General features: G+C 43.1%; 1 protein-coding gene across 1 annotated transcript in view; it reads right to left on the reverse strand.

Moving 5' to 3' along the window:
* The window catches only part of LOC123327519 (zinc finger protein 883-like), a 14,769-nt gene extending 3,883 nt beyond the window's left edge, over positions 1–10,886 (reverse strand). Inside the window, exons 1-6 of the mRNA XM_025270189.3 lie at positions 10,099–10,886; positions 9,756–9,981; positions 9,415–9,498; positions 5,657–5,783; positions 5,071–5,163; positions 1–397 (exon numbers count right to left, since the gene is read on the reverse strand). The exon at positions 1–397 is cut by the window's left edge and continues 3,883 nt beyond it. Coding sequence (XP_025125974.3) covers positions 1–397; positions 5,071–5,163; positions 5,657–5,783; positions 9,415–9,429 — 632 coding nt within the window. The 5' untranslated portion in view covers positions 9,430–9,498; positions 9,756–9,981; positions 10,099–10,886. The remainder of the gene's footprint in view (positions 398–5,070; positions 5,164–5,656; positions 5,784–9,414; positions 9,499–9,755; positions 9,982–10,098) is intronic.
* Positions 10,887–12,251: the final 1,365 nt, after the last annotated feature.

The following is a 12,251-nucleotide window of genomic DNA, read 5'->3' on the forward strand; positions in this document are numbered from 1 at the left end:
CCTTCAACTGTATACCTAGTTTCATTGCCGGAATATCTTCTCAGTCCGCCATAAATACTCTTGTAATTATTGGAGCTGGGGCTCTTACTTAAGGTCTGACTCATTTTATTATACATGGAAAGCTGTTGTGTATTAACCATACCACAATATGTATTGAACAATGATGGTTGGATTGCATCTCTTCCATTATCATCAACATTATACATCTTGGAATGGATAGAAGATATCTGTTGGGGGAAGAACTGTCTTTCATTTACCCTGGTATATTCCCAATCCGTCATTAAATTTAAGTTTTTGAGGTGAAATATTTGATACATTCCTAGGTTTACTTTTCGGAATACATCTTCTAATGCTGGATTCTTTGGCATCAAATCCTGGGTGTCCTGTGGAGACATAGCTGAAAGATACCAAATAACAAGTAATTTTACCTGCTATTCCTAGTGAATATCTTTAAAGATTTACAGAAAATTGATGACCATAGCTAGTTTAAAAATACAATGGAGATGGAAGGATCAAGATGCCAGAGGCTTAGGCAGATGTGGAGCTCATCTCTCTCTCCACAAATGAATGAGAAATGGGAACAATTCTCACAGAGCCCAGCTGAACACTAGCGGAGGCCCTTGGAAATCTGAAAGGAAAAGAAAGATTCCTGCTCTGTAGGGTAGGACAAAAGAAAGAAGAAGGAAAAAGAAGAGGAGAGGAAGTGGGTTGGGGCCTGCAACCCTGCAGGGAGATGAAAGTGAGGAGATGTCTCCATATTCAAGGAATCCCCTCACTGGGGGAGCTCAATTTGGACAGAAGAGCCTCATTCTCTGTGGGAAGAGAACATGGCAAACAGTGTGTGGCAGCAGGACAGAGTGAGACCTGCACACAGGGTTCTGACCCCAGCCCTGCCCACCCAGCCTTAGCGGCATGTCCAGCAATGCAGACAAGGGCTGGGTGCTGAAATGTGGGGTTTGGAGAGCAGACCCAGGCAGAGGACTGCGGTGTGCTGTGAGGAGACATACTGAGGGGATGGGAGTGAGGGAGGAGGTCTATAAACAGGATGCTTGTGGAGGAAGCGTGAACCACTACAGAGAAAGTGTCATTGTTGAGTGATGCCCAGAGAATGAGCCAGCTGCATCCTTTGTCCCTTATGCCTGCCCCTGCTATCCAAGGACTATGAAGAACTCTACACAGCCTGGGATCATTTGAGCCCCCAGCCATGGCCTCCCCCATCGACCTCCTCCCCAATCAGCAGAATCCTGAGCTCTGGGGCAGCCTCAGGAGAAGACACCTGTGAGTTGGCCACATGCACAGATGGAGCAGAAAGCACAGGTGAATGCCAGCAATAAAGAAGAAAAGCTGAAAACTCTCCTTGCAGCAACACAAGCCACGGTATTATACCCATGACCAGCTTTGTAACCTCAGCCCCTACAGAGCATCTGAACCAACAACCAAGGGCTCTCTCATTCACGGCAGGTATAGCTTTAGTAGCTGTAGACTTTGTGGGCTCCTATCCAAGGGGGCTGGGCCAGGACAGAGCCTGAGCTTCTCCATAGCACTACAGCGGGTCCAGCTCCATGCTGAATGCAATCCCAGAACCTGACTTCACTGAATCTATGCTGGTGACCTTGTGAAAACAACAGCTGAGAGACACCAGGGCCGTGTGCCATCATGCCCATGGTTAAGGTGGGGCCAAGAGCAGTGCTAGCACCTCATAACATGAGAGCTTGCAGAACGCATGAGAGAGGACACCAGAGCACACCCTGAGGGGAACATTCCTAGAGGAGTAATATTCAGTGACTTCTCTCCCAGTGGGTGTGCCCCAATCCCACCTGCCTGGCACCACAGATCAGAATCACAGCAAAGACTCAGATCTGGGAGCTCTATTCCACCATGCAGGGAGCAGACACCACCAGAGGGCACTAACAACCACAGAACAAGGGGGAAACAGCCCTGAATATCCAGGGCAGGCTCTGGTCACAGTTAACAGCAATCAGAGCACAGATCAAGAGAGGACAAGGGCACAAACCTCTGGACCAACCTCACCCACCAAGGTGCAGCTATCAGAAGGAAGATTAACTAGGTGGCTGCATGCTTCAAAACAAAGACCACATACAGAACGCAGGACAACATGAGATGGCAAAGACATACGATATAGGGGAAGAAACAAGATAAAACCCTCCAAAGACCACTGAATTAAGAGGTGATAGGCAATCTAATGATTACTTCTTGCTTTTAGTCATCTTAAGTGGAGACACTAAACACTTTCACAAATCCTAGGTGCCTAGTAATTCTTAAATCCACTTCTTGCCACACATGTTTCTGAGAATGTTCTATTAGCTGTTTCAATCTAAGAAGCATAAATGATAGTGACAGAGAACTAGTCAGAAACTGAGGACACATAAGACAGTGTCCAAGGAAGCTGAATACAAATAAGATAAACTTAATAAAGTACTAGTTTTAAGAAATTAAATAAGAGAGACTTTAAAACTATGATTGAAAGAGGGAACTCTACTCATTGCTCTGTGGAGACCTAAATGGGAAGGAATCAATAGGAAGGTAAAGACTAGAGATCTCTTTTAAGAATATTTCATGCAAACATGGGCTCGATAAAGGACAGAAACAGGATGGACCTAAAAGAAGAAGATATTAAGAGAAGTTGGCAAGAATATATGGAAGAACTATACAAAAAAGATCTTAATGACCGAGATAACCACGATGGTGTGGTCCCTCACCTAGTAACAGACATCCTGGCATCCAAAGTAAAGTCGGCCTTAGAAGGCATGAGGACCAACAAACCTAGTGCAGGTGATGGAACTCCAGCTGACCTATTTCAAGTCCTAAAAGATGATAATGCTAAAGTTCTGCACTCGATAAGCCAGCAAATTTGGAAAACTCAGCAGTGGCCTCAGGACGGAAAAAGGTCAGTTTTCATTCCAATCACAAAGAAAAGCAATGCCAAAGAACGCTCAAACTACTACACAATTTCCCTCATTTCCAACAATAGCAAAGGCTCCAAATTCTCCAAGCCAGGCTTTAACAGTACGTAAACCGACAGCTTCCAGATGTTCAAGCTGGACTTAGAAACGGCAGAGGAACCAGAGATCAAATTGCCAACATGCCTGGGATCATATAAAAAGCGAGAGATTTCTGGAGAAACGACGACATCTGCTTTATTGACTATATCACAGCCTTTGATTGTGTGGACAAGAAACTGTGAAAAATTCTTAAAGAGATGGGAACACCAGACTACCTTACCTGCCTCCTGAGAAATCTCTATGCATGTCAACAAGCAACAGTGAGAACTGGACATGTGACAACGGACTGATTCCAAATTGGGAAAGGAGTACGTCAAGGCTGTACATTGTCAGCCTGCTCATTTAATGTATATGCACGGTACATATTGGGACATACTGGGATGGATGAAGCACAAATTGGAATCATGATTTCAGGGAGAAATATCCATAATCTCAGATATACAGATGACACCACCCTTAGAGCAGAAAGCCAAAAGGAACTGAGGAGTCTCTTAATGAAACTGAAAGAAGAGCCTGAAAAAGCTGGCTTCAAACTCAATCTTCAAAAAACAAAGATCATGGCACCGGTCAGATCGTTTCATGGCAAATAGTGGGAGAAACAGTGGAAACAGTGAGAAACTTTATTTTTGGGGGGTTCCAACATCACTGCAGATGGTGACTACCGCCATGAAAGTAAAAGATGCTCGCTCCTTGGAAGAAAAGCTATGACCAACCTAGGCAGCAAATTAAAAACCAGAAACACTACTTTGCTGACAAAGGTCCATCCAGTCAAAGCTATGGTTTTTCCAGTAGTCATTTACGGATGTGAGAGTTGGACCATGAAGAAAGCTGACTGCTGAAGAATTGATGCCTTTGAACTCTGCTATTGGAGAAGACTCTTGAGAGTCCCTTGGACTGCAAGAAGATCACACCACTCCATTCTAAAGGAAATCAGTCCTCAATATTCATTGGAAGGACATAGTGAAGCCGAAGTTCTGATACTCTGGCCACCTGATATGAAGAACTGACCCACTGAGAAAGACCCTGATGCTGGGAAAGATTGAAGATGAGAGGAGAAGTGGACGACAGAGGGTGAGATGGTTGCATCGCATCACTGACTCGATGGACATGAGTTTGAGAAGGCTCTGGGAGTTAGTGATGGGCAGGGAAGCCTGGCCTGCTGCAGACCATGGATCGCAGACTCAGAACTGAACTGACTGATATGTATAATTGATGCTCTTTGCTGTATAGGAGTACAAAATTGGAAAACAGCTATATTCCAATTAGAACTTTTAATAAAGATTTCTTTATATAATCTAAAAATTGTCATAGTTTGAATCAACCATTAATAATGTAGTGGAAAATGTGCTAAGATTTTATGTCCATTTATTTTAAAATTCTATGAGGTAATAAAACACAATAAAGTATTTTAGCACATTAGAATTGGGGCAAATACACTAAAGATATTTAGTATGAGATCATATAAGGTAAAGAGAAACTTTCAAGTCAACCTGAGATGTGCATTGTTTCATTTTCACCAGGTTTTGCTTTCTGCAGTGAAAAATTACTTGAATTTGAAATTTACTTAGAAGGTCCTCTGGGTCGCTCCCAGTAGATAGGAAGTTATAAATCAGAGAACAAAAACCCGTCCCTAGTATTCCTGGAAATTTGGTAGTTTGTCTACCACTCCACTCACACATTTCTGTCTAGAGATAGAAGGAAACTTTAAAAGGACTGTCATACAGTTACTCAGAAATGGGCAGAGTTTTCCTAGGGCCCCCAAGAAATCGAAGAGCAATGAATGAATGCAGTTTGTCAGAAGCCAAGAGGAGACTTTTAGGTCACACTGTGATGGAGAAAAGTAATCACTGGAGATAAATTCATGAAGATTTCAGAAAGAGAGAATGGGGCAGGTGATACATTTCTATCACAGTAGCAGAACAAACCCAGGTTTTCAAAAACCATTTCCATTGAAGCAAATCTCCCAACATCACGTGATGAAGGATGAGTTCCTTGCTGCTCCTTGGACCTCTCATCTGAGTCATCATCTCCAGCCATTCATACCTACCTGGGTAAATGGCTGTTGCCTCCATTCTCCTCATATTCCTGGGATCCTTCAATAGCTCCAGAAAGGTGACCAGGTCCACCTTAGAGAGAAGCCCTGGTGATCAGAGAAAGGAATATTTGTGTTGTTAGATTCATCAGTATCGAATCCAATATGTATTCAGGTGAGACGAAAATGCATTTTCTTCTAGAAAACGATTTCCTGAAATACTTTATTCAAAGCTGCTATACAATACTAACACACACCTAACAATCAGGTCCTGAGATTCTGGTCAAGTAGTACTAAGGCAAAAGTAAGTAGTGTCAATGTGAGATTAAGAGAGGGTGCAACTATTTAATACCACAGAACTTACACAATTACCACTAAGCTAGAATGAAGGATGCAGAGTACATCAAGGAAGAAAAACATCACCAGCACAACGATTCATCATGAAGCCTTTCTTTCTAAACTCAGAAATAACCTATTATCCCCTAGACAGCACAGATCTGAAAATACTGTGGGAAGCAGAAAATTTCAGAAGACATTCTAGAAATGACAGAACAAAAACAAAGTGGGTAGATAAGGGATTCTGGAAGGCAGTTATCCTCACCCAAGGAGGCCAGGTTCCTGTAGTTCTCTACCATCACGTCCCTGTACAATTTCCGCTGACTGGGGTCCAGGCATTCCCACTCCTCTTGAGTGAAGTCTATGGCCACATCCTGAAACATTAGCCGTCCCTGAAATACAAAGTACAGATGCCAATAGGCCGTGGGAAGTCTTCCTAATGTGATCCAAGATGAAAACGGCAAGTTCAGAGACCTGGTCGTGATTTGGTGGCTTGGCTGGTATTATAAAATATATTTTTTTACACAGTTTTCCTATTTACCCAATTTCTAATGTGAAGAAAGGAGGATGAGTTATGATCCACAAGCCATTAGAGAAACTATTCTCATCTGAAAGAGCAATTATAAAATAATCAGGGCCACAGTAGCATATTTATTCCGTGATTCAGGAGCAGACCACGGCCATGTTTTAAGGCATCAGGATGGCAAAAGTCTAACCATGAGGGGTTACTTTTGGAGAAGATGAATAAGCTTTGTCTACATGTACCATAACCTTAAGTAACGCTTATTTACTTTACCAAAGTAACAAAAGATTTTAAAAATGAAAGTAAATCACTTAAAGGCAAAGAAATTCATAATCTCTTCTTGAAAGCTGCATTCTAAGAAAACTTTGTTGTATTAACATAGAGATTAGACTAAATTCCAGTCTGCTACCAGCTTACCAGATAGCAAACAAAAGCTGTTTATCGGTTAACCTTAGAAAAATCTTTTCCATAAATCATGAAGTAGCAGTATTTTTCCAAAGGCATCAGAGTGAAACCATAGAAGGCATGTTTAAATCTGATTAAACTGCAATTGACCGTGTAGCCTGGTCACTGCTGTGACTTGTAACACTTTAACAGGATAAGTAGAATTATAGTTGACCTGATTTTATTAGGGCATATCAGATCTATATGAACTCCACATAATTTTAGGATATCTATATTGGTAAAATCCACCATACACTATAATCTGAGAATATTTATCACCCGCTCAACAGGACTTCCCATATAACTTTACATGTCCAATGAACCCAGGTAGTTTAATAGCTCCCTGGGATGTCTCAGGGGCCCTCTGAAGCATTTGAAAGTCAGCTAGAAGTCAAATCATTTAGGAAGCTTTGTGGACAAATATCAAAAGGGGTTATTATAACAATCTGTCAGATAAGATCTGAGTAACAGGCAAATTTGGCCTTGGAATACGGAATGAAGCACGGCGAAGACTAATAGAGTTTTGCCAAGAAAATGCACTGGTCATAACAAACACCATCTTCCAACAACACAAGAGAAGACTTTACACATGGACATCACCAGATGGGCAACACCGAAATCAGATTGATTATATTCTTTGCAGCCAAAGATGGAGAAGCTCTATACAGTCAACAAAAACAAGACCAGGAGCTGATTATGCCTCAGATCATGAACTCCTTATTACCAAATTCAGACTTAACTTGAACAAAGTAGGGGAAACCATTACACCATTCAGGTATGACCCAAATCAAATCCTTTATAATTATACAGTGGAAGTGAGAAATAGATTTAAGGGCCTAGATCTGATAGAGTGCCTGATGAACTATGGAATGAAGTTCGGGACATTGTACAGGAGACAGGGATCAAGACCATCCCCATGGAAAAGAAATACAAAAAAGCAAAACGGCTATCTGGGGAGGCCTTACAAATAGCTGTGAAAAAAAGAGAAGCGAAAAGCAAAGGAGAAAAGGAAAGATATAAGCATCTGAATGCAGAGTTCCAAAGAATAGCAAGAAGAGATAAGAAAGCCTTCCTCAGCGATCAATGCAAAGAAATAGAGGAAAACAACAGAATGGCAAAGACTAGAGATCTCTTCAAGAAAATTAGCGATACCAAGGGAACATTTCATGCAAAGATGGGCTCGATAAAGGACGGAAATGGTATGGACCTAACAGAAGCGGAAGATATTAAGAAGAGGTGGCAAGAATACACAGAAGAACTGTACAAAAAAGATCTTCACGACCCAGATAATCACGATGGTGCGATCACTGACCTGGAGCCAGACATCCTGGAATGTGAAGTCAAGTGGGCCTTAGAAAGCATCATTAAGGAAATAAAAAAAAAAAAGAAAGCATCACTACGAACAAATCTAGTGGAGGTGATGGAATTACAGATGAGTTCTTTCAAATCCTGAAAGATGATGCTGTGAAAGTGCTGTACTCAATATGCCAGCACATTTGGAAAACTTAGCAGTGGCCACAGGACTGGAAAAGCTCAGTTTTCATTCCAATCCCAGGCAATGCCAAAGAATGCTCAAAGTACTGCACAATTGTACTCAACTCACATTCTAGTAAAGTAATGCTCAAAATTCTCCAAGCCAGGCTTCAGCAATACGTGAACTGTCAACTTCCTGATGTTTAAGATGGTTTTAGAAAAGGCAGAGGAACCAGAGACCAAATTGCCAACATCCGCTGGATCATGGAAAAAGCAAGAGAGTTCCAGAAAAACATCTATTTCTGCTTATTGACTATGCCAAAGCCTTTGACTGTGTGGATCACAATAGACTGGAAAATTCTGAAAGAGATGGGACTACCAAACCACCTGACCTGCCTCTTGAGAAATCTGTATGTAGGTCAGGAAGCAACACTTGGAACTGGATATGGAACAACAGAGTGGTTCCAAATAGGAAAAGGAGTATGTCAAGGCTGTATATTGTCACCCTGGTTATTTAACTTATATGCAGAGTACATCATGAGAAACACTGGACTGGAATAAGCACAAGCTGGAATCAAGATTGCCGGGAGAAATATCAATAACCTCAGATATGCAGATGACACCACCCTTATGGCAGAAAGTGAAGAGGAACTCAAAAGCCTCTTGATGAACGTGAAAGTGGAGAGTGAAAAAGTTGGCTTAAAGCTCAACATTCAGAAAACGAAGATCATGGCATCTGGTCCCATCACTTCATAGGAAATAGATGGGTTAACAGTGGAAACAGTGTCAGACTTTATTTTTTGGGCTCCAAAATTACTGCAGATGGTGACTGCAGCCATGAAATTAAAAGACGCTTACTCCTTGGAAGGAAAGTTATGACCAACTTAGATAGCATATTGAAAAGCAGAGACATTACTTTGCCAACAAAGGTCCCTCTAGTCAAGCCTATTGTTTTTCCTGTGGTCATGTATGGATGTGAAAGTTGGACTGTGAAGAAGGCTGAGCGCCGAAGAATTGATGCTTTTGAACTGTGATATTGGAGAAGACTCTTGAGAGTCCCTTGGACAGCAAGCAGTTCCAACCAGTCTTTTCTGAAGGAGATCAGCCCTGGGATTTCTTTGGAAGGAATGACGCTAAAGCCGAAACTGCAGTACTTTGGCCACCTCACGCGAAGAGTTGACTCAATGGAAAATTCTCTGATGCTGGGAGGGATTGGGGGCAGGAGAAGAAGGGGACGACAGAGGATGAGATGGCTGCATGGCATCACTGACTCGATGGACGTGAGTCTGAGTGAACTCCGGGAGTTGGTGATGGACAGGGAGGCCTGGCGTGCTGCGATTCATGGGGTTGCAAAGAGTCGGACACGACTGAGCGACTGAACTGCACTGAACTGAGCTTCTTTGGCTGGCAATACTGTGTTTTCTGTCATTCTGATGTGTCAGGAGGACAATGGGTTCCTTGGGATCATGATTATGGGTAAGTGTAAACAAACCCGTTCAGAAGTTAAGAAGCTTATCAAGTCCAAAGAAACAGCATTTCAGGAAAGAGACAGAATAAACAAACAAAAGGACTATGCCTCTTACCTCGGAATGAGTCATTTCTGACTCCTTGCTTTCCTCTTCCTCTGGGCTTCCTTCTCACGTAAGATCAGTCTTGGGAAGTGACCCCTGAATGTTGAAAATAGACTGTTCAATACCTAGAAAACCACACTGAGCTCCCTATAACACAGCCCCACACAGAGGGAGGATCACAAGAGGTACAAAATACAATCCTCTACGGCCACTGACACAGCAGGGATTCTGGAACACAGACTCAAACGTGGTGTTTTTAGTTTTATTCTTTTCTTCAGAACTTGCGGCCCTTCCTGTGAAAACCACACGTTCTAGGCTGACCCTCCCCTTCAAACCGTAGGCGAGACTCTGACCAAACTCCATACAGATACAGCCTCCTTCACTTCTTCGTGGATCAGGGACTTAGGGGTTGGGCAATGCAGGACTTTAAGCAGCGGTCTCCACAAGTTAGAAGGCAGAACTCCCAGAGAAGGACGTGGACTCTAGAACGATAGTAACAGGAAGCGGATGTGGACCCCAGGGAGCCGGCAGCTAAGATGAAGGACTTCAGAACTTCTCACGGCGATACGAGGACATACACTGGGGACGGGAAAATGGAGACGGTAGTTTGAACGTTCACAGAGACCCCGGAAACCCACGTGTGAAAGACAAAAGGCTGTGGGACTAGGAATCGGGTTTTAAACAAACAAAACTCACCAGGACACTCTGTCACTCATTTAAAAGCAATTCCGGGTCTGCAGGATACTGCGCACGCGCGGGAGGATGATCCGGTACGGAGGCAGGTGAGTGCGCTACGCCGCGGCCAACGAGAGGCGTCGTAAGGTAGAAGGTAGGACGAGGCCACAAGCGCAGGTACGTAGGGGAGGGGCCAGTGGGGGTGGAGCCTTGCCTCCCCTCAACCCCACTCCTGTCAATTTTGGGTCTGTTGGTCCTTCTGTCCAGTTGTGCTTCCTTTCTCTGCCTTTTGATGCCTTTAAATCTCTTGGATTCCTTCTGGAGCAGAGCTGCTTCTTGCCTGTTCTAACTAGTGTTTCAGACAATTAAGGCAAAAGAGAAAAATTTTGAGAGGTGTCTCTATGGGAAGCCGAGGTGTTTTCAGCAAGTTGAAAAACGGGGAAAATTCAAAAGCCCTTTGTGTGAGTGTGTGAAGATGGGTGTCTCCTCAGTGACGAAAAGTAGAACGTAATCACTTCAGCAGCAGCCGCAACAACAATTAACAGAAGCAATCTGTGTATCAACAGACTCTGGCAGGAGTAACTTCTGTGGTTATGTTATAAACAACAATGTGGGTTCCGGTCTCCCTCTTTCTTTCTGGACTCACTTCCTAAGAGAAAAGCCAACTGCCCTGTTGTAAGCAGGTCTCTGGTTACAGTTTCCTCCCAACGGTTCATCTGAGTGATTCAATTCAGTTCAGTCGCTCAGTCGTGTCCGACTCTTTGGGACCCCATTGAGTCAGTGATGCCACCCAACCATCTCATCCTCTATTGTCCCCTTCTGCTCCTGTCTTCAACCTATCCCAGTATCAGGGTCTTTTCTAATGTCACTTATTCGCATCAGGTGGCCAAAGTATTCGAGTTTCACCTTCAGCAACAGTCCTTTCAATGAATATTCAGGACTGATTTCCTTTACGATGGACTGGTTGGATCTCCTTGCTCTCCAAGGGACTCAGAGTCTTCACCACCACAGTTACAAAGCATCAATTCTTCAGTGCTCAGCTTTCTTTATAGCCCAACTGTGCCATCCGTACATGACTCCTGGAAAAACCATACCCTTGACTACACGGACATTTGTTGGCAAAATAATATCTGTGATTTTTAATATGCTATCTAAGTTCGTCATAACTTTTCTTCCAAGGAATAAACGTCTTTAAATTATATGGCTGCAGTGATTTTGGAACCCGAGAAAATAAAGTCTGTCACTGTTTCCATTGTTTCCCATCTATTTCCCATGAAGTGTTGAGACCAGATGCCATGATCTTAGTTTTCTGAATGTTGAGTTTTAAGCGAACTTTTTCACTCTCCTCTTTCAGTTTCATCAAAAGGCTCTTTAACTCTTCTTCGCTCTCTGCCCTAAGGGTTGTGTCATCTGCATTCCTGAGATTATTGGTATTTCTACCAGCAATCTTGATTCCAGCTTGTGCTTCATGCAGTCCAGCATTTCTCATGATGTACTCTACATATGAGTTAAATAAACAGGGTGACCCATGCTTAGGGTGGGGCCAAGAGCAATGCCAATAATAGGATCACACAAGACCTTGCTAGAGCATGAAAGGTGACACACAGAGCACACCCCGTGGAGAATATTTTGCGAGGAGAAATATTCAGTGGCTTCTCTCCCAGTGGGTGTGCCCCAATCCCACCAGCCTCGCACCACAGATCAGAAACACAGCTCAGAAACAGATCTGGGGCTCTATTCCACCAACCAGGGAGAGGTATCACCACAAAGAGGGCAGTGAAAACCACAGAGCAATGGGGAAGTTCCCCTCAATATCCAGGGCAAGCTCTGGCCATAGTAATCCAATTAAAGCCCAGGTCGAGGGGATAAAGGCACAAACCCCTGCACCAACCTCACCCAACAAGTTGCAGACACCAAATGGAAGACTAACTGGGTTCCTGTAGCCGTCAAAACAGAGATCACAGACAGAAAACTGGACAAAATGAGATGGCAAAGAAATACGATATAGAGAGCAAAGCAACATCAAACCCTACAAGAACCACTAAATGAAGAGAAGATAAGCAATCTAAAAATTACTTCTTGCTTTTAGTCATCTTAAGTGGAGACACCAGACGTTTTCACAAATCCTAGGCTTCTGATAATTCTTTAATCCACTTCTTTTTAAACATGTTTCT

The sequence above is a fragment of the Bubalus bubalis genome, chromosome 18 (assembly GCF_019923935.1).
Source record: "Bubalus bubalis isolate 160015118507 breed Murrah chromosome 18, NDDB_SH_1, whole genome shotgun sequence".
Classification (NCBI taxonomy): domain Eukaryota; kingdom Metazoa; phylum Chordata; class Mammalia; order Artiodactyla; family Bovidae; genus Bubalus; species Bubalus bubalis.